Raw genomic sequence first — 27,368 nt, forward strand, 5'->3', positions numbered from 1 at the left:
TTCTCTCAACCAGCTTCACCTGGAATTATTTTCCAAAAGTCTTGAAGGAGTTCCCAGATATGCTGAGCACATGTTGGCTCAATACAAATTATCCTGCAGTTGAATCTAGTTGATGATCCCTGATGTAAGCAAAAAAAAGGGAAATTATAGGATGGGCAACTGGTGACCCGCAGCCCCCCTTTTGTAGACAGCAATTTAAGTCTAGCTATAGATTTTAAAGAGATTGAAGACAGAGCTGTTACTTGGCCACTCAGGAACATTCACTGTCTTCTTGGTAAGTAATTCCAGTGTAGATTTGGCCTTGTGTTGTAGGTTATTACCCAGCTGAAAAGTGAATTCCTCTATCAGTGTCTGATGTAAAGCAGACTGAAGCAAGTCTTCCCCTATGATTTTACCTGTGCTTAGCTCCATCCCAATTCTTTTAATTGTGAAAAACTCCCCAAATCTACACTGGAGTTGCGTATCAAGAATGTGAATGTTCCTAAGTGGCCAAGTAACAACTTTGACTTCAAGCTCTTTAAAATCTATAGCAAGACTTGAAAATTGCTGTCCAACCATGATCCCCAACAACTTGACAGAGCTTGAACAATTATGAAAAGAATAATGGGCTAATACTGTACAATCCAGGAGTGTAAAGCTCTTATAGCATACCCATACCGTGATGCAGCCACCCCCATGCTTGAAAATAAGTAGGCAGTTACTCAGTGATGTGTTGGCCAGTAGCTTACCACCCTGCATCCCACTGCTGGCTGGCTTGCTTCTGAAGCTATGCAGGGTTGCCCTGATCAGTCCCTGGATGAGAGACCAGTTGGTGTTGGAGGGGCAGTATCGTCCTCTGGTCTATAAACACATCCGAATGCCCCAGGGCAATGATTGGGGACATTGCCCTGTGTAGGGTGCTGTCTTTTGGATGGGATGTTAAATGGGTGTCCTGACACTTTGTGGTCACTAAAGATCCCATGGCACTTATTGTAAGGGTAGGAGTGTTAACCCCGGTGTCCTGGGTAAATTCCCAATCTGTCTCTCATACAATCATGGTCACCTAATCATCTCCAGCTTACAATTAACTCATTCATCCCACCTCCTCTCCCCTGTAACCATTCCCCAGGTTGTAGCTGTAAATGAGAATGTGTTCTCAGTTAACTTACCTGGTAAAATAAGGGTTAAATAAAATGTGTTGTGTTGGATTTGCCCCAAACATAAGGCTTTGCATTTAGGCCAAAAAGTGTATTCATTTGTTGTTGTTTTCCCCAGTATTACTTTAGTGCCTTGTTGCATACAAGGTGCATGTTTTGGAATATTTGTATTCTGTATATTTGTATTCTTTTCACTCTATCATTTAAGTCATTATTGTAGAGACACTACAATGTTGTTGATCCATCCTCAGTTTTCTCCCATAACAGCCATTGAACTCTGTAACTGTTTTAAAATCACCAATGGCCTGATGGTAACATCCCTGAGAAGTTTCATATCTTTGATGTGTCTGGGAGGTTTAATACATAATCCACAGCATACTGTAATTATTAACTTGACCATGCTTAAAGAGATGCTCAATGTCTGATTTTATATTGTTACCCATCTACCAATCACTGCACTTCTTTATGAGGTTCCCTGGTCTTTGTAGTTTAATCCGTGCTTGAAATTCAATACTTGACTGAGGGATTTTACAAATGTTGTATGAATGGGGGACAGAGGAAGTTAGTCATTCAAGAATGATGTCAACAACTATTATTTCACACGGAGTGAGTCGATGTAACATATTTTTTAAACTTTTTCTTCCACTTTGACCTTACAGAGTATTTGGAGTTCATTGTTGACAAAATATGACAATTTTTTTTTTAAAGTACCTTTATTTTACTAGGCAAGTCAGTTAAGAACGAATTCTTATTTTCAATGACGGCCTAGGAACAATGGGTTAACTGCCTGGTCAGGGGCAGAACGACAGCTCGGGGGTTTGAACTTGCAACCTTCCGGTTCCTAGTCCACCGCTCTAACCACTAGGCTACCCTGCTGCCCACTTTGCAAGTAACTGTACACTTATAGTGTACTTGATCACTCTCAAGCAGTTTCATTTTTTTTTTAAATCAACACTTCAACTTAAAAACAACTCCAAGTGTATTTTGAATGAATATATTAAATTACAATTCAAGTGTTTGAAATTGAAGTACAGTTTTAATGAGTGTCTTTAAGTTTAATGATAGTGAACATATAGTATACTAAAAGACTGAAATAACAATGAATATAAAGTACACTTTTAATAAGTGTGTTGAAGTGTAATGATAGTATATTTATAGTATACTTAAGGTATAAAGTACATTTCGTATTTGAAGTACAGTATATTAATATAATTGTTTTATATATTTAAGTATACTTATAATTAAAATATTTCACTTGGGATCTCTGGACTTGAAACCCATTGAAAACCTATGGTTTGAATTGAAGAGGGCAGTCTATTTCTCACAGACAAAGGAGATCAAGGAACTGGAAGGATTCTGTATGAAGGAATGCTGTTAAGATCCCTCCAGATGTTCTCCAACTTATAAAATATTTTTAGGGGAAAAAAGTATTAATTGTTTTAAAAATATATATCTTTCTCTGAGCAATTGTATTAGTTTAAAATACTATAATTTCCCCATTTATTTAAGCATAGCTCAGTATTTGAAGTATTTATTCCATAGTCATTTTTGCTCATTTTTATCAAGGCTGTTAATAATGTCAGACCTCACTTTATATATAAAAATATAAAAACACTCACTGATAAAATTTCATTTGATTATTTTCCCACCTCCTAAACAACTTAACTCTCCACCGAAAATGTTGAATACATAATTATTGATTTATTTGACTGAAAATGTGTTAATTATGGAATAGCACTGAATAACTTGAATCATTGTTTTGTGATTATAAAATACATCTACCACCATTTGTTCAAGACACCTGCTACCCTAGAAAAGGAAAGTATTACATACTGTAGTGACTCATATGCATCACAGTGTGTGTTTGAAGCTGATTTTTGGACCACGGTCTGAGATTTACTGGGCAGTTTAAATTCAATGAACTGGCAGGGGTTTTGGGAGTTCAATTGTAGTTTCAATGAAGATTTTAAAACCTTAACATCTGATGTTGAGAGAAAACATTATCTCAATTTCGCTTAACTAACATGAGAGCCCCAACTATACTTTTGTTCTTTTCTGCGTGAAATAACTACGTGAAACTTACTTTTACTGCATAGTGTGGGATCCTATTGCCAACCCATGTCCACTGTGGATGGTAGGGCAGTATTTTGAATTGAAACCCCTGTGTCATCAGTATTACTGTGACTTACCCAGGGCTTAAATAGTTTTGTATTTTCAGCAGATTCCCTAAAACACAAAACTCATCCCATGTGATTGGTTGTGGCTCAGCATGCTCTATTGTGCCCCGGGGCCGTTTGTTCGCCTGGTTTCCGACACACAAACAAAACTTTCCTGTCAGCCTGGGCAATATTGGGCTCCGGAGTGCTTTGACAACCCCCCTGTAATATTGGAATCTCTGACTTTTTCTCTAACGGGATAATAAAGGTAAGTTATTAATTAGCTGAGTGGTGTGGGTAAAATGTCATGTTATGTGTTTTGATATAATGTACAGTAGGTGACTTAAAGATCATATTTCTTCATAGAAAAACAGAGAGAACAGAAGAGAGAGGACAGAAAAGAGATGACAGAAGAGAGAGGACAGAAGAGAAACAGATCAGTCATGTCAGGGTAAATACAGTATATCAAAGCTAAAACTACACTACCGTTCAAAAGTTTGGGGTCACTTAGAAATGTCCTTGTTTTTGAAAGAAAAGCATGTTTTTTTGTCCATTAAAATAACTGGTCTTCTTTAAACTGGCAGCTTCATTAAATAGTACCCGCAAACCACCAGTCTCAACGTCAACAGTGAAGAGGCGACTCCGGGATGCTGGCCTTCTAGGTAGAGTTGCTAAGAAAAAGCCATATCTCAGACTGGCCAATAAAAATAAAAGATTAAGATGGGAAAAAGAACACAGACAGTGGACAGAGGAACTCTGCCTAGAAGGCCAACATCCCGGAGTAGCCTCTTCACTGTTGACGCTGAGACTTGTGTTTTGTGGGTACTATTTATTGACGCTGCCAGTTGAGGACTTGTGAGGTGTCTGTTTCTCAAACTAGACACTCTGATGTACTTGTCCTCTTGCTCAGATGTGCACCGGGGCCTCCCACTCCTCTTTCTATTCTGGTTAGAGCCAGTTTGTGCTGTTCTGTGAAGGGAGTAGCACACAGCGTTGTACGAGATCTTCAGTTTCTTGGCAATTTCTCACATGGAAGCCTTAATTTCTCAGAACAAGAATAGACTGATGAGTTTCAGAAGAAAGTTTTTTGTTTCTAGCCATTATGAGCCTGTAATCGAACCCACAAATGCTGATGCTCCAGGTACTCAACTAGTCTAAAGAAGGACAGTTTTATTGCTTCTTTAATAATAACAACAGTTTTTAGCTGTGCTAACATAATTGCAGAAGGGTTTTCTAATGATCAATTAGCCTTTTAAAATTATAAACTTGGATTAGTTAACACAACGTGCCACTGGAACACAGGAGTGATGGTTGCTGATAATGGGCCTCTACACCTATGTAGATATTCCATAAAAAATCTGCCGTTTCCAGCTACAATAGTCATTTGCAACATTAACAATGTCTACACTGTATTTCTGATCAATTTGATGTTATCTTAAATGGACAAAAAATGTGCTTTTCTTTCAAAAACAAGGATGTTTCTACGTGACCCCAAACCTTTCAACGATAGTGTATATAATGGCCATTTGAAAAGACCTTGCTCTAACAAACTGTCTAAAAGCAGTAGGCTTATGGTAAAACAAATGGAATATGAATAAGATTATTAAGATTATTCTTTGAAAAAATATAATTGATTCAATGTTAAAACGGTCTGTAATGTCCATCCAGACCCTTTCAACTATTCAAAGCAAACAATGTACTTTATGTTGTGTTACTCAATGCTGTATTCACCAGCCATGAGATGTAATTGTATAGAGATGCTTCAGTGTCCCTGACAATTGTGTTGTAGGCTAACTGTCTCCTCTGTGTACATCAGTGTGCTTGGCAGGATGTACAGCTTCATGGGCGGTGGGTTGTTCTGCGCTGGAGTCGGGAACATACTCCTTATTATCTCCACAGCAACCGATTACTGGATGCAGTACCGTCAATCCAACAACTATATGCATCAGGGCCTGTGGCGCTACTGTGTGCCTGGGAAATGCATGACACACACAGATAGCATTGGTAAGCGCAACATGTCCCATTTGTCATCAAATGTACTGTAAGTGAACGAAAGGTCTTTATAAGGTCCTGTTCCATGCTGTGAATATCTAGTAAAAAAGCATTTCAACAAAGGAATCAGCTCCTTTTATTTGAGCAGGTTTAGTTGGGAATAAGTCACCATAATTCAACATTTGGTGCAAAATATAGAATATTGTGTAGTAAGTAAATGTTCAGTGATGTCACATCTGAGTAAAGTGTGAAATGTAATTCAGTACTATGGACAGGAATGTCACTACTAATAGTAGTAGTGCTTATTGGGTAAGTAGTACCTGTACTGGGTCTCAGCCTTGTCCTCTCTGTGCCCTCTGTCACCAGCGTACTGGGATGCCACCCGTGCCTTTATGATCCTCTCCCTGCTGGCCTGCTTCATTGGCATCGTGATCGGCGTCATGGCCTTCATACGCTCCTCCTCCTTCAGTGGGTTTGACAAGACCTTTGCTGCCGGCATCCTCTTCTTCATCTCCTGTAAGTGTCTCCTTCTGTCATTTGTCCCTGTAACTCTTTCAAGCAAAGAAATACAATAAATTACATATTTCTATGCTATCAAGTCTCTGTTGATTTTTGTGATGAAAGGAATAAGCAGCATTTGATTGACTACTCTCCACAGGCTTCTTTGTGCTGCTGGCGATGGCTGTGTACACTGGGGTGACTGTGAATTACTACGGGAAACGATACGGGAACTGGCGTTTCTCCTGGTCCTACATCATGGGTTGGGTAGCCGTGGTCCTCACCTTCTTCTCAGGTAGGATAACGTGGTTCTACCTGTAGAGCTAAAAGGGCTTCATTTACTATTGTACATCCCAAATGGCCCCCTATTCCCATTAGTGCACTACTTTTTATCAAGGCCCATGGGGCCCTGTTCAAAAGTAAGTGCACTATATAAGGAGTAGGCTGCCATTTGAGATGCACCCTATGGCTCAGTCCAACAAGATTCATTTGAAGAAAAACATTTTTGACATCAGTGGATAATCCAGTGGACAGTATACAGTATGCCCAGGACCTGAATGTTAATCTCTTCCTATTTTCTTTTACAGGCATCTTCTACATGTGTGCCTACAGGATGCATGAATGCCCAAGAAACTCCAACTCACGCTGATCTGACAAAAACACACAGTTCACACCTGGGTTTACACACCTAACTACGTAATTTCCTGTTTACCTGACCACTATTGAATAAGCATAATAAAAAGGGTAAAACCAATTGTCTGTTTATTCTCCTTTCTATTGAGTGGTATTCATCTGTTTAATAATTAAAAATTATAACTGTGGTGCATATTCTTTAAGTTTCTTTAAAGCTGCAATATGTAACTTTTTGGGTGACCTGACCAAAATCAAATAGAAATGTGAGTTATAGATCAGTCATTATTGAAAGTCTAAGTGGTAAATCTGTTCTATGTGCACCATTTCTATGCTTCCCATTCTTAAGCTTCGTTTTTGTGTCTTTTACTTTCAGTTTTGTACACCAGATTCAAAACAACTAAAAATACAATATTTTTGGTTATAGAAAATATATTTCACAGTGGTTTAGATTGTACAATGATTCTATTTACTATAGGTGTTTTTTTTACAAAATGAAAATAGGCGAACTACTATAATTTTTTGCAACCAGGAAATGGCGGAGCTATTTCTGCATAGAGCAGCTTTAACATGCAAATTAAACCCTGACTGTCATCAAGACTGTCACAGGTGTCGAAATTAAAGAAGAGTCTGGTAGAAGAATGTGAATTCAAGAGATTTTATTTTTTAAGAGTTACCTTTAGCCAAGAGCGCAGTGCAAAGGAAAAAACATTTTGCAGTCACAGAATGCAACTGGTAAAAAACATGCTCTGTATAGTAACCATTCACTGGCTAAACTGAAAACATTTAACAATAGGTAGAACAGTGCCCATGAAAAAGACTCAATCCATGGTTGCTTTCAGCATAAAAAGATGAATGACCGAAATAAACAAAAAGTAGTCAATGTAGATTCTGAAAATAAAGGTTCAGTCCATTCCAAGCCATAGCATGTGGACCACTATTTAATGTGGACCACTATAATATCCAATCAAGAGTAAAATAATACTAAATGGTTTAGTCAACTTCCTCAATTGTTGGTCCAGAGGATCCACCTCCTCCGGGTGCGGCACCACCAGCCCCGGGCATCCCCCCAGGCATCCCCCCGGGCATCCCCCCGGGCATCCCCCCGGCACCCTGGTACAGCTTGGTAATGATGGGGTTACAGACCTTCTCCAGCTCCTTCTGGTGGTGCTCAAACTCCTCCTTCTCTGCAGACTACAAGGAGAAAGAGGAGAAAGGAAGAGATAGCAAAAGAGAGTGCTCCAACCTTGTTCAACCACCAGACATTTGTTTAATCAAATTACAATGAGGTGAAGGACTCAGTGCTTTACTTCACTTTAGATATGAACATCAACCCACTCCATTCTGGTTGAAGGACCCAGAGCCCGTACTGTACCTGGTTCTTGTCCAGCCAGCTGATGACCTCATTGCATTTGTCCAAGATCTTCTGTTTGTCCTCATCGCTGAGCTTGCCCTTGAGCTTCTCGTCCTCCACGGTGGACTTCATGTTGAAGGCGTATGACTCCAGGCCATTCTTGGACGCCACCTTGTCCCTCTGGACATCGTCTGCAGCTTTGTACTGCTCAGCCTCCTGGACCATGCGCTCTATGTCCTCCTTACTCAGACGACCTGTGGAGAGAGGGGCAGACAATGAGATGGAGGCTTTGTTACCAAGCATTGTTAGAGAGGACATGCCTATTTAAAATGTTGTGCATACTTTACAATGGCATAGTGTTTAAAGCTACATTCTGGGATTCAGATGTTCAAGAATCAATGGGTAAATATCAAGAATTTGAAATGAACATTGAACAGATTTCCAGATCCCAGACATGTTTTGCTATTGTTTGAACTGCCGATTTCCCCTTTAACTGTAAGAACTACTAAGTGTACCTTTGTCATTGGTGATGGTGATCTTATTCTCCTTGCCGGTGCTCTTGTCAGCGGCGGACACATTCATGATGCCGTTGGCGTCAATGTCAAAGGTCACCTCGATCTGAGGCACACCCCGGGGGGCTGGTGGAATCCCACACAACTCAAACTTCCCCAGTAGGTTGTTGTCTTTGGTCATGGCTCTTTCCCCCTCATATACCTGAGGACAGGACACAGACACATTCAGGTCAACATTAAAGTGGATACATTCAAAGTCTCATCTTAAGTTGTAATGTAAACACTAACAAATAAATGACCATGTAGTTCAAGACTGGTTCAGATCAAAATTGTATATGATAACATTTTGACTCTGATGGATACAATCCATTGAGGTACCTAAGAATGAGGTACCTCATTCTCACCTGGATGAGCACCCCAGGCTGGTTGTCTGAGTATGTGGTGAAGGTCTGTGTCTGCTTGGTGGGGATGGTGGTGTTCCTCTTGATGAGCACGGTCATGACCCCTCCGGCCGTCTCAATACCCAGGGACAGTGGCGTGACGTCCAGCAGCAGCAGGTCCTGCACGTTCTCAGACTTGTCTCCGGACAAGATGGCCGCCTGGACAGCTATCAACAGGCACAGGGGTTGTCACTCATTCTTAAATCATTATCCATATTCGGGCTTCTCTGGATGAAGGTTAGGGAAGGCAGAACAGGAAAAGACACAGCTGACCAGAGGGGTTAACTGGGCAAAGCTTTAGATAGAAAAATAAAAGAGCCTCACCTGCACCATAGGCGACAGCCTCATCAGGGTTGATGCTCTTGTTGAGCTCCTTCCCATTGAAGAAGTCCTGCAGCAACTTTTGGATCTTGGGGATGCGTGTGGAGCCTCCCACCAGGACGATGTCGTGAACCTGGGCCTTGTCCATCTTGGCGTCCCTCAGAGACTTCTCCACCGGGTCCAGGGTGCCTCTGAACAGGTCAGCGTTCAGCTCCTCAAAGCGAGCTCTGGTGATGGAGGTGTAGAAGTCGACGCCCTCATACAGAGAGTCAATCTCAATGCTGGCCTGGGTACTGGAGGACAGGGTGCGCTTGGCACGTTCACAGGCGGTGCGCAGACGACGCACGGCCCTCTTGTTATCGCTGATGTCCTTCTTGTATTTGCGCTTGAACTCAGAGATGAAGTGGTTGACCATGCGGTTGTCGAAGTCCTCTCCTCCAAGATGGGTGTCTCCGGCCGTGGACTTCACCTCAAAGATCCCATCTTCGATGGTCAGGATAGACACATCAAACGTACCGCCGCCTAGGTCGAAGATCAGGACGTTTCTCTCCACTCCCACCTAAAATGATTATAAATGTTTTTAAACGCGAGTTAAATATGCATTTTTATGAAATTTGTCTCCCAAAACACTTGGATGCATTATAGTTCTAAGTACAGTGGGGCAAAAAAGTATTTAGTCAGCCACCGATTGTGCAAGTTCTCCCACTTAAAAAGATGAGAGAGAGGCCTGTAATTTTCATTATAGGGACACTTTAACTATGACAGACAAAATGAGAAGAAAAAAAATCCAGAAAAATCACACCGTAGGATATTTAATGAATTTCTTTGCAAATTATGGTGGAAAATAAGTATTTGGTCACCTACAAACAAGCAAGATTTCTGGCTCTCACAGACCTGTAACTTCTTCTTTAAGAGGCTCCTCTGTCCTCCACTCGTTACCTGTATCAGTATAAAAGACACCTGTCCACAACCTCAAACAGTCACACTCCAAACTCCACTATGGCCAAGACCAAAGAGCTGTCAAAGGACACCAGAAACAAAATTGGAGACCTGCACCAGGCTGGGAAGACTGAATCTGCAATAGGTAAGCAGCTTGGTTTGAAGGAATCAACTGTGGGAGCAATTATTAGGAAATGGAAGACCTTTCAATTCCACTGATAATCTCCCTTGATCTGGGGCTCCACGCAAGATCTCCCCCCGTGGGGTCAAAATGATCACAAGAACGGTGAGCAAAAATGCCAGAATCACACGGGGGGACCTAGTGAATAACCTGCAGAGAGCTGGGACCAAAGTAACAAAGCCTACCATCAGTAACACACTACGCTGCCAGGGACTCAAATCCTGCAGTGCCAGACGTGTCCCCCTGCTTAAGCCAGTACATGTCCAGGCCCGTCTGAAGTTTGCTAGAGAGCATTTGGATGATCCAGAAGAAGATTGGGAGAATGTCATATGGTCAGATGAAACCAAAATATTACTTTTTGGTAAAAACTCAACTTGTCGTGTTTGGAGGACAAAGAATGCTGAGTTGCATCCAATAAACACCATACCTACTGTGAAGCATGGGGGTGGAAACATCATGCTTTGGGGCTGTTTTTCTGCAAAGGGACCAGGACGACTGATCCGTGTAAAGTAAAGAATGAATGGGGCCATGTATCGTGAGATTTTGAGTGAAAACCCCCTTCCATCAACAAGGGCATTGAAGATGAAACGTGGCTGGGTCTTTCAGCATGACAATGATCCCAAACACACCGCCCGGGCAACGAAGGACTGGCTTCGTAACAAGCATTTCAAGATCCTGGAGTGGCCTAGCCAGTCTCCAGATCTCAACCCCATAGAACATCTTTGGAGGGAGTTGAAAGTCCGTGTTGCCCAGCCACAGCCCCAAAACATCACTGCTCTAGAGGAGATCTGCATGGAGGAATGGGCCAAAATACCAGCAACAGTGTGTGAAAACCTTGTGAAGACTTACAGAAAACGTTTGACCTCTGTCATTGCCAACAAAGGGTATATAACAAAGTATTGAGATAAACTTATTGACTTCTTTTCCACCATAATTTGCAAATAAATCCATTAAAAATCCTACGATGTGATATTCTGGAATTCTTTTTTTTCATTTTGTCTGTCATAGTTGAAGTGTACCTATGATGAAAATTACAGGCCTCTCTCATCTTTTTAAGTGGGAGAACTTGCACAATTGGTGGCTGACTAAATACTTTTTTTGCCCCACTGTATAGTTGTTAGTGTTGATAAACATATATACATTAACCTTCTTGTCCAGGCCGTAGGCGATAGCAGCAGCAGTTGGCTCATTGATGATGCGGAGTACGTTGAGTCCTGAGATAGTCCCTGCATCTTTGGTGGCCTGGCGCTGAGAGTCGTTGAAGTAAGCTGGCACAGTGACCACTGCATTGGTTATAGTCTGCAAGAAGAAAGATTCAGTATACACAAATAGGTAATGCTTCACTAGACAAGACAATCTTCATTTTTTGAATGTGTTCGAAAAATGCATTTCTATTTGGTTAAACCATTAGGTAACATCCCAAAGATCATAACATGTGTTGCTATGAAGACAGAGTGATAGGCATGCTCACCTTGCCCAGGTAGGCCTCTGCAATCTCCTTCATCTTGACCAGCACCATGGAGGAGATCTCCTCTGGGTAGAAGGCCTTGGTCTCTCCCTTGTACTCCACTTGGACCTTGGGCCGTGTCGAGTCGTTGATCACTGTAAACGGCCAGTGTTTCATGTCTGCCTGGACGACACTGTCGTCAAACTTCCGCCCTATCAGCCGCTTAGCATCTGGGAGAAGATAAGGGGGTAAACATGAGTTAATACCACAGATGGAGAGACTATGTAAAGTACATCTTATTTAATCAATTTTTCTAAGTTAATTTCTTACCAAACACTGTGTTTGTGGGGTTCATGGCCACTTGGTTTTTGGCTGCATCCCCAATCAGCCTTTCTGTGTCTGTGAAGGCGACATAACTGGGTGTGGTTCTGTTTCCCTGGTCATTGGCTATGATCTCCACTTTGCCATGCTGGAACACACCCACACAGGAGTAGGTGGTGCCCAGGTCAATGCCAACTGCTGGTCCCTTTGACATGGTGTCTGAAAATGAAGAGATAACAAAACAAACTGTGTGGTTGGGCTGGGCAATATGACCTGTTGACATGTTGACCCAGGTGAGTTATTCTGAGGGTAGACTCTAGGGGACAACTCTATACAAACTGGTCAAGTTGGATCTATTTTAGTATAGACCCATGACACACGATGCTATTTTCTGAAAAGTTCATGCAATAGTAGCCACAACAGAGCCCCACCTGATTTGAGCCCCACATGTCTTTTCTTTGGGTTGCTTGTTTTGCATGTTATTTTGGCATTAATATGTCACATATTAGTTTGCAAACAATGTATAAAAATGAATAGAATAGAATCATTGAGTTAATAAAGCTTCAATACAAACATGGTCTCTTTTTTGCTTTCTTGAGTAAGGCAGCTCCAAAATGCAGGTGTTTCAGCCTAGCTCAGTGCTTTCTGTGGTGGTGGGGCAGCCAGCAGAAAATACAGAGTATAGGGGTTGGTAATGTTCTCTAGTTGCGCCGTGATTGGCTCAGTGTTCTTTCACTCATGGGGACACTACAGTACATCACTTCCAAATCTAAGGGTAGAGCTAGAAAATTCAAGCCCCTTGGGTGCTGCCATAGAGTTACATTAGAAGTGCCCATCCAAGAAGGCACAGAAAATGGCCACAGATAAATCAAACATTACACAACAAGTTGGAAATGGCAAATTCAACAATGAGTGGTTTGGAAAGAATCAGTGGCTAACTGCAAGCATTGCAAAGCAATCCCTAGCCTGCTATTCAGTGGAGTGGGTGTGTGATCCCTATTCTGTGTTTAAGGGTCGCTTTTCCAAGCTTAAAATGATTAACATCCAACAATGGCCTGCTGTTAGTGAAGCATGATTTGTGCCTCGCTCCAAACAACTTGACTCGGAACTGGGAAATCTGACTTCAGCGAGTTCAAGACAACTGGGAACTCGGGGGAAAAACAAGCTCCGACTGGGAAAATACATTTTGAACAGTCATCAAGCTCGGAATTTTAAGCAGGGAACTTGGGCCTCTTTCTAGAGCTACATCCTGAAGATCACTGACATCATCATGATTCAACCTTTTTTGAGTTCCCAGTTGTCTTGAAAACACCATAAATCCAGAGAATGTCAGACTTCGATGACAAAATTTGCCCACAAAAGGACCGCCGCGCCACCTTCCTGTTCAAGTGAACACAACAAGGGGAGTCTAAAAATGTCTTGTATGCTGCTGCATAAATGATGCAATATGCCAGGTAGATATGTATACTGTAGCCAAGAAAATAATATTTAGTGTATGTTGTGTAGTAAGCTGTTAGTAGCCTATGTGCCTCACCCTAATAATTTGGTATATTTTCCCCTCTTAATTTCACCTAATGTTCTGACTTGGTGATGAACATTTGGCCTATAAACTGTTTTAGAGAAATGTAATCATCGAATGTTGTAAGAGCTTTCATTGTCTGCTTATATGCCCCTGTTATTTATCCTACGGTTCTGACTTGGTGTACAGGGAGAACACTGTAAGAACGATTGTGTCACTGTACATTTCAAAAGTGCTGAACAAAGTTATATTGACTACATCCGTCCTAGCTCGCTCATTAATGTCTTACAGATTACCGTCCCCTTTATGCCATAGTTTGTACATCTCAATCGCCAGTGGAAAACAATTTTTTAAGCAAGTCAGCCTTATCAGCTGTTTTATTTTATTGTTAAAGGCAGTAAATGAGGCTAAATTAGCTGTTTCGCTGCCAGACAAGGCTCCGCTGATAGCCAGGTGTAGCAGTGGTAAGGTGTTGGGACTGCTGTTGGGACAGCTTTATGTGGACACCGTTATAGTACAATTCATGTATTGTTTAGTGTTGTGTAGTGGCTTTGCTGGCATGCATCCCCCAGATTTTTGGGATTGACATACATAACTTTGTTACAAAGAAAACAGGATAGGTTGTACAATTTAATGGTTATGATCTGATTTATTTCAGAAATTCTGACTTTGATTAAATGTAGTGTATTTAATTCAACTGCTAGTAATATTTGGTCAATTTCATATTCAAATGCTAATGGTCTAATTCAAAACCTATCTTTTTTCACTTTATAAATTAATAAATTATTTATTTTTATAATTAATTTAATTAATTATTTAAACAATATGGCACTACTTTAAGTGAAAAAACAAAATTCAAACTTGAATTTTCAATGAATACGTTTTGTTTGCTTAGCGTCCCTGGCAATGTACATAGTTTGTATGTATGCATGCATGCTTGTTTACATGTGACTATTCGTCTTTTGTTTGTTGATATTCGTTTGTTAATAAATAAAACAAAAACATCTCGAGCTTCATTTTAACTGAATAGCTAAAGCAACTCCATACTTATTATCACTTTAACCAAATGAACATGGATAGACCACATCCTGGAAGCTATTCCTCCCGATCACATATTTAAATATAAAACAAACATTTTGCCGGGAGTTTGTCAGTGGACTCGCCCCTGCGCTGCCGCGGTGTGTTGGGAAATTGCTGGAACATTCCGTTCAGCTTCATCACCATCCAAGTATTGCCAGCCAACTCACGTAGTCTAGACTAGGTAGGGTTTCCATTCAAATAAGTTTCACACGCAATTATTTAAACTAACATTTAACCAGCGCATTAAGCAACATCGATAGAACAAGCCAATGGTTCAACTGTATAATGTTGGAAGGCAAACCCAGGTCTTCATACAACGTTAGCTAGCCTAACAAGAGAGCGCCCTTTAAACATCTAGCAAGCAAACTGATACTGACATATCCGATGATGTAATCGTTGAAACTATTGAGGCATTAGAAAATAATGTAACAACTTTGAACCTGAATCTGTGTTTACAGGAGAAGTTGAATATGGCGATTATCCTACAGGAGACGTTGAATTTTGGAGAATAGCCTAATTTACTGTTCGTAATTTACAACAACTATAATGCTGATATTCAACAACTTCCATTTCAAAATGCTTACCTTATTAAATATTACAAATCAGCCTGAAAATGTCGCTTCACCCTGATTAGTACAGAAGTACACCTCGCAGAAGCTGACCGTGCTGGTGATTTCCGCAGAACAGTCTAGAACAAACTGAGCGATGTCGCTAGCCAATCAACTGCCAACAGTTGCTTCATCGCGAGGTCAAATGAACCAATAAAAATATTTCCACAGTAGATAAGTTAGTTGCTACAATGTTTCCTATTTTTAGAGAAACAGTGTTGGACCGTTCCACAATTTGAGAAGTGTAACTTGTTGAGAAACACCCCAGTTTTATTTCACCTAATTATAACATTCTGTCATAAAGTTCACATGTTCATCTTAATGAAAAACAATTTTTCCCTTCTCAAGAGCAATTTTTTAAAATTATTATACTATAGCATGTGCCTAATAAAGCAACAAGGTTGACTGTAAATCAGCCATAAATCCCCTTGTGACAGGGGGAATGGAAGCTTGTGTGTCACATGGAGGCACAGTTAGTTGAATGCAAGCTTCACTAGAAAAAAGTAAATTGCTAAAGGACCAATTCAGCTTTTTTCATCTAAAAATCAAATAATTTCTGGGTAACAATTAAGTACCTTACTGTGACTGTTTTCCATTTAAAAGGTCAAAAATAAACAAAAATAGCTTTTTAGCGAAGAGCAATTTCTCAAGGAAGAATTTTGATGGGACTGTCTAGGAGTGGTCTGAGTGGGGAGGGGGAAACTGAAAAAAACCTGTTACTGGCAGAGAGGTTTGGAACTCTTTCTTATTGGTCTAACATCTAACTTACTGCCTGGTGACATCAGGCAGGCCAAAACTCCATCCTACCTAAGCATTTTCAAAGTGTTATTCCAACCTCATGGAGTGGATATACAGTACCAGTCAAAAGTTTGGACACGCCTACTCATTGCACGGTTATTTTTACTATTTTCTCCATTGTAGAATAATAGTGAAGACATCAAAACAATGTATGTATTAACCAAAAAAGTGTCAAACAAATCTAAATATATTTTATATTTGAGATTCTTCAAAGTAGACACCTTTTGCCTTGATGACGGCAGGTAGCCTAGTGGTTGGGGCGACAGGTAGCCTAGTGGTAATGAGCATTTGGCCAATAACTGAAAGGTTGCTAGATCGAATCCCTGAGCAAATCTGTCGTTCTGCCCCTGAACAAGGCAGTTAATCTTCTGTTCCTAGGCCATCATTGTAAATAAGAAAATGTTCTTAAATGACTTGCCTAGTTAAATAAAGGTTAAATAAAAAATGTAAAATGACAGCTTTGCACACTCTTGTCATTCTCTCAACCCACTTGGAGTTTTCCAAAAGGCACCTCAGACCATGAGAAACAAGATTCTCTGGTCTGATGAAACCAAGATTGAACTATTTGGCCAAGTGTCATGTCTGGATGAAACCTGGCACCATCCCTAAGGGGAAGCATGGTGGTGGCAGTATCATGCTGTGGGGATGTTTTTCAGTGGCAGGGACTGGGAGACTAGTCAGGATCGAGGGAAAGATGAACGGAGCAAAGTACAGAGAGATCCTTGATGAAAACCTGCTCCAGAGCGCTCAGGACCTCAGACTGCAGCGAATACTCACATAAAGAAGGTATTTCTGTTTTTTATTTTTTTAAATAAATTTGTTCAATGTTTGTTGACCTAAATGACTAATGATGATAAATACAATCCACCTGTGTGTAATCAAGTCTCCATATAAATGCACCTGCACTGTGATAGTCTCAGAGGTCCGTTAAAAGCGCAGAGAGCATCATGAAGAACAAGGAACACACCAGGCAGGTCCGAGATACTGTTGTGAAGAAGTTTAAAGCCAGATTTGGATACAAAAATATTTCCCAAGCTTTAAACATCCCAAGGAGCACTGTGCAAGCGATAATATTGAAATGGAAGGAGTATCAGACCACTGCAAATCTACCAAGACCTGGCCGTCCCTCTAAACTTTCAGCTCATACAAGGAGAAGACTGATCAGAGATGCAGCCAAGAGGCCCATGATCACTCTGGATGAACTGCAGAGATCTACAGCTGAGGTGGGAGACTCTGTCCATAGGACAACAATCAGTCGTATATTGCACAAATCTGGCCTTTATGGAAGAGTGGCAAGAAGAAAGCCATTTCTTAAAGATATCCATAAAAAGTGTCGTTTACAGTTTGCCACAAGCCACCTGGGAGACACACCAAACATGTGGAAGAAGGTGCTCTGGTCAGATGAAACCAAAATTGAACTTTTTGGCAACAGTGCAAAATGTTATGTTTGGCGTAAAAGCAACACAGCTCATCACCCTGAACACACCATCCCCACTGTCAAACATGGTGGTGGCAGCATCATGGTTTGGGCCTGCTTTTCTTCAGCAGGGACAGGGAAGATGGTTAAAATTGATGGGAAGATGGATGGAGCCAAATACAGGACCATTCTGGAAGAAAACCCGATGGAGTCTGCAAAAGACCTGAGACTGGGACGGAGATTTGTCTTCCAACAAGACAATGATCCAAAACATAAAGCAAAATCTACAATGGAATGGTTCAAAAATAAACATATCCAGGTGTTAGAATGGCCAAGTCAAAGTCCAGACCTGAATCCAATCGAGAATCTGTGGAAAGAACTGAAAATTGCTGTTCACAAATGCTCTCCATCCAACCTCACTGAGCTCGAGCTGTTTTGCAAGGAAGAATGGGAAAAAATTTCAGTCTCTCGATGTGCAAAACTGATAGAGACATACCCCAAGCGACTTACAGCTGTAATCGCAGCAAAAGGTGGCGCTACAATGTATTAACTTAAGGGGGCTGAATAATTTTGCACGCCCAATTTTTCAGTTTTTGATTTGTTAAAAAAGTTTGAAATATCCAATAAATGTCGTTCCACTTCATGATTGTGTTCCACTTGTTGTTGATTCTTCACAAAAAAATACAGTTTTATATCTTTATGTTTGAAGCCTGAAATGTGGCAAAAGGTCGCAAAGTTCAAGGGGGCCGAATACTTTCGCAAGGCACTGTATATACAATTAAAAACGTTATATTACATTTCACTACAGATTTCACAACACATGAAGTGTGTGCCCTCAGGCCACTACTCTACTACTACATATCTACAACATAAAATCCATGTGTACGTGTGTATATTATCATGTGTGTGTACGCATGTGTCAGTGCCTGTGTGTATGACTCTTCACAGTTCCCGCTGTTCCATAAGGTGTATGTTTATCTGTTTTTTAAATGTAACTTTACTGTTTGCAGTTACTTGATGTGGAATAGAGTTCCATGTAGTCATGGCTCTATGTAGTACTGTGCACCTCCCATAGACTCTTCTGGACTTGGGGACTGTGAAGAGACCTCTGGTGGCATGTCTTGTGGGGTATGGATGGGTGTCTGAGTTGTGTGCTAGTAGTTTAAACAGACAGGTCGGTGCATTCAGCATATCAATCTCTCCTCTACTTTGAGCCAGGAAAGATTGACATGCATATTATTAATGTTAGCAGTCCGTGTACATTTAAGGGCCAGCCGTGCTGCCCGGTTATGGACCAATTCTCATGTTCCTAAGTCCCTATTTGTGGCACCTGGCCACACGACTGGACAGTATTCCAGGTGTGTCAAAGCTAGGGCCTGTAAGACCTGCCTTGTTGGTGGTGCTGTTAAGAAAGCAGACATACCTCTCCCCATCTTACCTACTTTTGCATCAATATGTTTTCACATTGACAGTTTACAATCCAGGGTTACTTCAAGCAGTTTAGTCTCCTCAACTTGCTCAATTTCCACATTATTCATTACAATATTTATTTGAGGTTAGTGAATGATTTTTCCCAAATACAATGCTTTTAGTTTCAGAAACATTTAGGACTAACTTATTTATTGGAAGTTATGCTCAACCTGCTCAGATTTCCACCACAAAACACACAAAAATTAACCAGCTCACCTGCTTTTACACTATGTATTGATATTGAAGTAAACTTGGAGTCACGCGATGACATGTTGTGTGGTCCTCCCACTACGACTAATCGGGAAAGCCTACAGCAGTTGTTTGTGCTTGGATGAAATTGAACAGGTGAACTAGAGTACACGAGATGAGAGCAGAGAACACGTTCTTGCTTTGTCTCCTCTCCTGCCATCTGCTTGTATCAAATGTATACGTCCCTGCTCCCATGGGAGGTGTGAAGTATAGCTTACTGGCACAGGGGAGCTACAGCTCACAGTACAGTAGCCTAGGCTTTGTTGTACTGTGGGAGTGATACATTCCTTGATAAAGGACAGCCCAGCAGAAACCCTGACATAACACTGTGAGTCAGATGGGGGAGCGAGACACACACACACACACACACACACACAGAGACAGAGAGACTCACTCTGTGAAAGAAGGTTGGGATTTAGCTAAAGAGGTTGCCTCACTTAACAATTGCTGCCAATTGGCCTTTGTGTCTGGACTGGAACAAGTTGTTAGAGAAAGAAGAAATAGTGCTAAGCATATCTGCAGTTCCATTATCAGAAAAATAATGAAAGATACATGATGGTGGCAGTCCTATATATATGTTGTTGTTTATGGTTCTTATGTAATGGTAAAAGTATCTCTAGGCCTACAGTAAACAACACCAATGGAGAAAAATAGATGTTTAGACGGCAAAGGTGAGCTCAAAACTGGCATTTATCATTGGATACCACTAGAGTAATTTAGCATGCGTTTTTATTGGGCTGTACTAATACAGGCTATTGTGGTGCTGTCTCTGGGGGATCCAGGAAACTCCCTTTCATGTTGGGGTGCCACACAAAATACCCTGACTCTCTCTTCAATAGGTGTGTCTTTTATTCCTGAACAGGGAGAAAATTGAAAGATTTTCTACATCCAATTTAGATGCCTGGCTGAGGCGCCTAACCGCCAAACCTGATACATTATGAAAGCCATGCTGTATCAAATAATGACATGTTTATCACCATACAAAAATAATGGCAACAGAATATCTGACGACATCACTTTGTACACCCTCCGTTTGCTGATCCCAGGGATCAAGAACATAATTATAGTAATCATTGTAGTGTCGAATGTACTTAATATATACTTGAATTGAATGTGCTTATTACATTATGTCTGAGACGATTCATTATGTAGTCCTTACATAACACCATTAATGGCTATTCACACCTTTATAATAACACCTTCCATCCCACCTACCTTCACGTCTCCCTATCCCATGGACAGTATGTGCTTGGTGTGGACTTGATTGTAACTCAATTGAAACAGTTAGAAAATTACTTGAATTATGTCATCAAGTTGTTCCTCGAGCACTGAGCTCATCCTGTGGCAGTCTATCTCAGATGCACAACGCTGTTGAAGTGCATTGGCTATAATCAACACAAAATCATACAATTACTGTCAGAGGATATTTAATGAAATTGTCTTACTTTAAAGTGCATCTGTGTCCTTCATTTCACCCCATGTTGATAAATCACCTTTAGTCTTGCATTCTAAAGCAACATTGTAGGTATGTCTACTGACAGAGATCATTGGTAAAATATGAAAAATGTATAAAAATACTTGATAATTGAAGTATATAGCAATGTTGAAAATACAACAACATGCAGTACTGAGATGTTTCTGAACATCCATATCTCATGTTACTATATCTTTTGTATGGGATATTCACTCTCACGCCCCTCTGCTCCTCAGGAGGCCAGTATAAATATAGGGAGCTGGAGACAGAGATAAAGACAAAGTAAGATGAACACCTACAGGTGAGTCTTTGACAACATCTTTTTTTAGCCATTTCACTGGAATGTCATCAACTAGAATACATATTTGCTTATTTTCTTAATAATAGATGCATACAAATGTGTGCTTTAATTAGTGCACAAATGTAAGAAGTGTGCTTGTCTTTAATCTATGCAAGATTATTCCGTATAATCTATAATTTCCTGTTTATTTGTGATTTTGTAATTGAATGCCTTGGTCCTCATTGTGGAGTGTCTTGTACTTGCAGACTGAGAACAATGTGGCTGCCCCTGCTTGTGTGCCAGCTTTGCCTGATTCTGCGGAGTGAGGCCCAGACACCCAGCACTTTTTGCAACATGCACTCAACATTCAGACCACCAGGTTAGTGAATACACTGCTCAGCTGGTACAAGTACTTCCATCCCCTCTTATTTCAACAGAGGTTAGGGTGATGATAAAACAACATTTTCACACACATCAACGTCACCAAAATGTCAGGTAATTACTATTATAGTATTACAGTATTACTGTTGTACCACATTGTGCGCTATTCCATTGTCTTATCTAATGGTTCATATCTCTGGTCTTTCCCAGTGAACTCGGACATCACAGTGACCTGTGGTACTGAGGTTATGGAGTTGAGTATCTTGTTATGCCCAGTCTACTTTGGTGGATACAACGAAACCCTGATGGCCCTCAACGCACAGTTCATCTTCCCCGGGTGCCATGGAATACCTGACTGGAACATTGACCCTCCAATCCTGAAATTCAATCTGTCAATAACTGCTGATGCTGTGGCTGTCTGCTCCAACACATTCAGGGTAAATCAATTATAGGAATGTATTTACCTGCTTGGTTAATTATGGTGAGAGAAAATTTGTATTTGATTCTTCGAGTTGCCACCTATTGTTCTAAGCTGGGTGTTTTAAATCTCTTTGTCTTGACTCTAGATAACCAATGAAGTTGGTACTGGGTTATTTTCTGACTTCTCAAATGTCCAGTTTGTTAATATATCTGGCACCATCAACTCGCTGGACCCCAGTGCATCTATTGTCACCTACCGCCGGCAGATCATCTACATGTTCTCCTGTCGCTACCCTCTGCAGTATCTGGTCAACAACAGTAAAGTCACAGTGTGAGTACTTAAATTCATCACCTGCTCTACTGTAACTCCCAGTATAATTCTGCATAATTTTGTCTAATGACTCAAACAGCCTGTTCATTATTGAGTGTAAACCATGTACAGTATGTGTCACTGTAACATTCCCTCCCCTTGATTGTCCACAGATCGGGTGTGAGTCTTGCAGTGAGGGACAATGAAGGCAGCTTTGTCAGTACACTGAGCATGTGGCTCTACAGTGTAAGTGTCTACCTTCAGCACATTACTGCCAGAAGTACACAGTGCACTTCTATAGGATATGAAGCAATTGTGTTGTGCTTATAATAGACTGGTGTTTTGCTGTGAAACAGGACACTGACTACACTCAGCAACTCATTGTCCCAGAGAATGGAATAAATCTGAAGACCAGAATCTTTGTGGAGGTGAAAGCCACCAGTCTAACAGAGAGGTAAGACTACAGATGCTGAGCCTTTTGTAAAGTACCGTACTGCAAAACATACAATTTCTCACAAATAAAAAACAAATATATTTAAGAAAAAAAGTGCTGTAGCTATACTGCATTCTAGAATCTGTCCCTCTGTTCCTCTCTAAAGGTTCCACGTTCTGCTTGACCGATGCTATGCAACAACAAGTCCCGTTCCCAACAACAGCACCTACTATGACCTCTTTGTTGGGTGAGTCAGTATTATTCACCCAGTTTAATTTCTATAGATTTATAATAACTCTAACTGAAACCGAAGCATTTTTGGTTTCTGGTCACGCCTAATTTGTGTATGTGTATGACTCATATCTCTTATCTCATCAAAGGTGTACACGTGATAGAAAAACCAGGGTCGAGTTGAACGGAGCGTCTCAGAATGCACACTTCTCCTTTGAGGCCTTCCGTTTCATTGAACACAAGAACATGACCATCTCCACTTTCTACCTGCACTGTGTCACCCGACTCTGTGAGGTGTCCTCCTGCTCGTCCTTACTGCCCGTAAATAGCAACAATTAGAAAATAACACACATGTCACTGCCTTCACTCAGAGAAACAAAACAAAACATTTTACAATTGTACACAGTGGCGGTCACAATCACATTCATAATATTGCCGTTGCTCTCTCTCTCGACATCCGGTTTGTCTACAACAACGTTCAAAGATTCCAGCTTAACACCTGTTGCCTAGAGTCTGGGTTTCCCAGACTATATTGCCCTCTGTTCTGAAGAACCCTAATTTATGAGACAACCCTATGATATACAGTGCCTTGCGAAAGTATTCGGCCCCGATGTACTTTGCGACCTTTTGCCACATTTCAGGCTTCAAACATAAAGATATAAAACTGTATTTTTTTGTGAAGAATGAACAACAAGTGGGACACAATCATGAAGTGGAACGACATTTATTGGATATTTCAAACTTTTTTAACAAATCAAAAACTGAAAAATTGGGCGTGCAAAATTATTCAGCCCCCTTAAGTTAATACTTTGTAGCGCCACCTTTTGCTGCGATTACAGCTGTAAGTCGCTTGGGGTATGTCTCTATCACTTTTGCACATCGAGAGACTGACATTTTTTCCCATCCCTCCTTGCAAAACAGCTCGAGCTCAGTGAGGTTGGATGGAGAGCATTTGTGAACAGCAGTTTTCAGTTCTTTCCACAGATTCTCGATTGGATTCAGGTCTGGACTTTGACTTGGCCATTCTAACACCTGGATATGTTTATTTTTGAACCATTCCATTGTAGATTTTGCTTTATGTTTTGGATCATTGTCTTGTTGGAAGACAAATCTCCGTCCCAGTCTCAGGTCTTTTGCAGACTCCATCAGGTTTTCTTCCAGAATGGTCCTGTATTTGGCTCCATCCATCTTCCCATCAATTTTAACCATCTTCCCTGTCCCTGCTGAAGAAAAGCAGGCCCAAACCATGATGCTGCCACCACCATGTTTGACAGTGGGGATGGTGTGTTCAGGGTGATGAGCTGTGTTGCTTTTACGCCAAACATAACGTTTTGCACTGTTGCCAAAAAGTTCAATTTTGGTTTCATCTGACCAGAGCACCTTCTTCCACATGTTTGGTGTGTCTCCCAGGTGGCTTGTGGCAAACTTTAAACGACACTTTTTATGGATATCTTTAAGAAATGGCTTTCTTCTTGCCACTCTTCCATAAAGGCCGGATTTGTGCAATATACGACATTGTTGTCCTATGGACAGAGTCTCCCACCTCAGCTGTAGATCTCTGCAGTTCATCCAGAGTGATCATGGGCCTCTTGGCTGCATCTCTGATCAGTCTTCTCCTTGTAAGAGCTGAAAGTTTAGAGGAACGGCCAGGTCTTGGTAGATTTGCAGTGGTCTGATACTCCTTCCATTTCAATATTATCGCTTGCACAGTGCTCCTTGGGATGTTTAAAGCTTGGGAAATCTTTTTGTATCCAAATCCGGCTTTAAACTTCTTCACAACAGTATCTCGGACCTGCCTGGTGTGTTCCTTGTTCTTCATGATGCTCTCTGCGCTTTTAACGGACCTCTGAGACTATCACAGTGCAGGTGCATTTATATGGAGACTTGATTACACACAGGTGGATTCTATTTATCATCATTAGTCATTTAGGTCAACATTGGATCATTCAGAGATCCTCAGTGAACTTCTGGAGAGAGTTTGCTGCACTGAAAGTAAAGGGGCTGAATAATTTTGCACGCCCAATTTTTCAGTTTTTGATTTGTTAAAAAAGTTTGAAATATCCAATAAATGTCGTTCCACTTCATGATTGTGCCCCACTTGTTCTTGATTCTTCACAAAAAAATACTGTTTTATATCTTTATGTTTGAAGCCTGAAATGTGGCAAAAGGTTGCAAAGTTCAAGGGGGCCGAATACTTTCGCAAGGCACTGTACTAAGCGTATCCAACTGAATAGATAAATGTTTTACTTCCTGTCTGAACTCTGCCTGTTTGATCCCAGAACTGTTCAGGTTCCTCCAGGAAAAAGAGAGAAGCCCAGGGAGGGTTGGCCAACGACCAGGCCACAGTCTCCTCCGGACTCATCAAGACCAAAGTGGACGACGGTGCGGCCATACTGTACCAGTGGTGTGATATGATAGCAGACATTAATGATATATCAGACATGAATTAATGACACTTGATGAGAGTGAAATTGATTAGTCATTTCATTGCTTATATAGAATGAGTAATTAAATGTATTGTAATGTAAGTCACTTCATTCTTGAACATCTTACTCTGTTTCCATCTCCTACAGGTCTTCCAACAGCTTCATAATGTAAGAAATTCTTCCAAGCTGCCCTTGATAATCACAGTCATCAAAGCCTATGCCTTTCAATAAAATAAAATAAATGCTCCCAATGGTTACAGTATGTTGATATATCCCTACTTTCTGCCCCTCCAACAGTCTCATTCCAGTCCCAGAGAAGCCCAACGGGCTTGTGGCTGTCAGTACTGCGGTGCTGGTTGTCATTTGTCTCTCCATGGCCCTGTTCATTGGTCTTTTCCTGAGGAGTAGAATGTTATCCATCCTCCAATGAGATTTGGTCTAGGACCAGGGAAACACTCAGTGGGGTACTTTACATCCCCAGAGCACGTAGACAGCTGTTATGAAGACACAATACAGTGGCAGGTAAAATGAGCAAAGGATGGTTAGTTCTCAATTTATAAGTAAAGGATGGTTAGTTCTCAATTTATGTAAAGGATGGTTAGTTCTCAATCCATGAGCAAAGAAGGGTTAGTTCTCAATTCATGAGTAAAGGATAGTTCATTTTCAATTAATACGTAAAGGATGGTTAGTTCTCAGTTCATAAGCAAAGAATGGTTAGTTCTCAGTTCGTAAGTAAAGGATGGTTAGTTCTTAGTTCATAAGTAAATTATGGTTAGTTTTCAATTCATGAGTAAAGGATGGTTAGTTCTCAGTTCGTAAGTAAAGGATGGTTAGTTCTTAGTTCATAAGTAAATTATGGTTAGTTTTCAATTCATGAGTAAAGGATGGTTAGTTCTCAGTTCATAAGCAAAGAATGGTTAGTTTCTCAGTTAATAAGTAAAGGATGGTTAGTTCTCAGTTCATGAGTAAAGGATGGTTAGTTCTCAGTTCATGAGTAAAGGATGGTTAGTTCTCAGTTCATAAGCAAAGAATGGTTAGTTCTCAGTTCGTAAGTAAAGGATGTTTAGTTCTTAGTTCATAAGTAAATTATGGTTAGATTTCAATTCAAGAGTAAAGGATGGTTAGTTCTCAGTTCATAAGCAAAGAATGGTTAGTTTCTCAGTTAATAAGTAAAGGATGGTTAGTTCTCAGTTCATGAGTAAAGGATGGTTAGTTCTCAGTTCATAAGTAAAGGATGATTAGTTCTCAGTTCATGAGTAAAGGATGGTTAGTTCTCAGTTCATAAGTAAAGGATGATTAGTTCTCAGTTCATGAGTAAAGGATGGTTAGTTCTCAGTTCATGAGTAAAGGATGGTTAGTTCTCAGTTCATAAGTAAAGGATGATTAGTTCTCAGTTCATGAGTAAAGGATGGTTAGTTCTCAGTTCATGAGTAAAGGATGGTTAGTTCTCAGTTCATAAGTAAAGGATGGTTAGTTCTCAGTTCATAAGTAAAGGATGGTTAGTTCTCAGTTCATGAGTAAAGGATGATTAGTTCTCAGTTCGTAAGTAAAGGATGGTTAGTTGTCAGTTCATAAGTAAAGGATGGTTAGTTCTCAGTTCATGGATTACAACGTTATACGCGTTAGTGAGAAAGTATCAAGCAACATTTCATGCATAATGATACAGAAACATAGCATTTTATAATTGTAAGAAAGTGACAGCAGGGTACTAGAGGTAATCATCTTCTACACACCTAAATGTATAGTTCATAAATACGGCATGTACAGATTTTTTGTATGAATCTTTTGTATGATAGCTGACTAATAATCAGAGTAAATTCTGTGTGATAGCTAAAGGCCAGAGCAAATGTTGATTGCACTTGCTTGACAGATGTGTATTAAAGTACACAACAAAAATATAAACGCAACATGTAAAGTGTTGGTCCCATGTTTCATGAGCTGAAATAAAAAATCCCACAAATGTTCCATACGCACAAAAAGCTTATTTCTCTCAAATGTTTTGTACAAATTTGTTTAAATCCCTGTTAATAAGCATTTCTCCTTTGCTAAAATAATCCATCCACCTGACAGGTGTGGTATATCAAGATGCTGATTAAACAGCATGATCATTACACAGGTGCACCTTGAGCTCGGGACAATAAAAAGCCACTCTAAAATGTGCAGTTTTGTCACACAACACAATGCCACATATGTCTCAGGTTTTGAGGCAGCATGCGATTGGCAGGAATGTCCACTAGAGCTGTTTGCCAGAGAATTTAATGTTAATTTCTCTACCATAAGCTGCTTCCAATATCATTTTAGAGAATTTGACAGTACGTCCAACTGGCCTCACAACCGCAGACCAT

General features: G+C 40.5%; 3 protein-coding genes across 6 annotated transcripts; 2 read left to right on the forward strand and 1 right to left on the reverse strand.

Annotated features, from left to right (window-relative positions):
- Window positions 1-2,992: 2,992 nt before the first annotated feature.
- Window positions 2,993-6,536, forward strand: LOC112265559 (lens fiber membrane intrinsic protein-like). Of its 2 annotated transcripts, none has more exons than XM_024442967.2 (5): window positions 2,993-3,560; window positions 5,109-5,296; window positions 5,651-5,800; window positions 5,943-6,077; window positions 6,370-6,536. In XM_024442967.2, exons 2-5 carry the CDS (start codon window positions 5,122-5,124, stop codon window positions 6,429-6,431), a joined length of 522 nt encoding a protein of 173 aa, XP_024298735.1. In that variant the 5' UTR covers window positions 2,993-3,560; window positions 5,109-5,121; the 3' UTR covers window positions 6,432-6,536. The 2 variants fall into 2 exon arrangements, with proteins under 2 accessions (XP_024298735.1, XP_024298733.1); XM_024442965.1 differs by lacking the exon at window positions 2,993-3,560 and adding an exon at window positions 3,695-3,743.
- Window positions 6,537-7,056: 520 nt separating this feature from the next.
- LOC112265558 (heat shock cognate 70 kDa protein) lies at window positions 7,057-15,265 on the reverse strand. Its single transcript, XM_024442964.2, has 9 exons — window positions 15,111-15,265; window positions 11,937-12,146; window positions 11,631-11,836; window positions 11,306-11,458; window positions 9,043-9,598; window positions 8,683-8,885; window positions 8,282-8,480; window positions 7,788-8,020; window positions 7,057-7,606 (listed from the first exon to the last, which is right to left on the reverse strand). The coding sequence occupies exons 2-9, from the start codon at window positions 12,139-12,141 to the stop codon at window positions 7,406-7,408; spliced, it is 1,956 nt and encodes a 651-aa protein (XP_024298732.1). The 5' UTR covers window positions 12,142-12,146; window positions 15,111-15,265; the 3' UTR covers window positions 7,057-7,405.
- Window positions 15,266-16,665: 1,400 nt separating this feature from the next.
- On the forward strand, window positions 16,666-26,974 carry LOC112266142 (zona pellucida-like domain-containing protein 1). 3 transcript variants are annotated; one of them, XM_042296230.1, is made up of 12 exons: window positions 16,666-16,718; window positions 20,779-20,843; window positions 21,089-21,201; window positions 21,414-21,640; window positions 21,770-21,954; window positions 22,107-22,179; window positions 22,290-22,387; window positions 22,533-22,613; window positions 22,747-22,918; window positions 24,877-24,979; window positions 25,171-25,191; window positions 25,321-26,974. In XM_042296230.1, the coding sequence occupies exons 2-11, from the start codon at window positions 20,830-20,832 to the stop codon at window positions 25,188-25,190; spliced, it is 1,086 nt and encodes a 361-aa protein (XP_042152164.1). In that variant the 5' UTR covers window positions 16,666-16,718; window positions 20,779-20,829; the 3' UTR covers window position 25,191; window positions 25,321-26,974. The 3 variants fall into 3 exon arrangements, with proteins under 3 accessions (XP_042152164.1, XP_042152165.1, XP_024299378.2); XM_042296231.1 differs by lacking the exon at window positions 25,321-26,974 and having other exon boundaries at window positions 25,171-25,269; XM_024443610.2 differs by lacking the exons at window positions 25,171-25,191; window positions 25,321-26,974 and having other exon boundaries at window positions 24,877-25,150.
- Window positions 26,975-27,368: the final 394 nt, after the last annotated feature.

Source organism: Oncorhynchus tshawytscha, linkage group LG13 (genome assembly GCF_018296145.1).
Source record: "Oncorhynchus tshawytscha isolate Ot180627B linkage group LG13, Otsh_v2.0, whole genome shotgun sequence".
NCBI lineage: Eukaryota > Metazoa > Chordata > Actinopteri > Salmoniformes > Salmonidae > Oncorhynchus > Oncorhynchus tshawytscha.

Bases quoted from the DNA above. Each gene is read 5' to 3' on its own strand.
- LOC112266142 (XM_024443610.2), top strand. The intron at 21,202-21,413 runs GTTAGTGAATAC...GGTCTTTCCCAG, and splicing joins CTCAACATTCAGACCACCAG to TGAACTCGGACATCACAGTG. The intron at 21,641-21,769 runs GTAAATCAATTA...TCTTGACTCTAG, and splicing joins TCTGCTCCAACACATTCAGG to ATAACCAATGAAGTTGGTAC.
- LOC112265558 (XM_024442964.2), bottom strand. From the start codon at position 12,141: ATGTCAAAGGGACCAGCAGTTGGCATTGACCTGGGCACCACCTACTCC. The intron at 11,837-11,936 runs GTAAGAAATTAA...ATCTTCTCCCAG, and splicing joins CCCCACAAACACAGTGTTTG to ATGCTAAGCGGCTGATAGGG. The intron at 8,886-9,042 runs GTGAGGCTCTTT...GCCTGTTGATAG, and splicing joins GGCTGTCGCCTATGGTGCAG to CTGTCCAGGCGGCCATCTTG.
- LOC112265559 (XM_024442965.1), top strand. From the start codon at position 3,697: ATGACAGAAGAGAGAGGACAGAAGAGAAACAGATCAGTCATGTCAGG. The intron at 5,297-5,650 runs GTAAGCGCAACA...CTCTGTCACCAG, and splicing joins GACACACACAGATAGCATTG to CGTACTGGGATGCCACCCGT. The intron at 6,078-6,369 runs GTAGGATAACGT...TTTCTTTTACAG, and splicing joins GGTCCTCACCTTCTTCTCAG to GCATCTTCTACATGTGTGCC.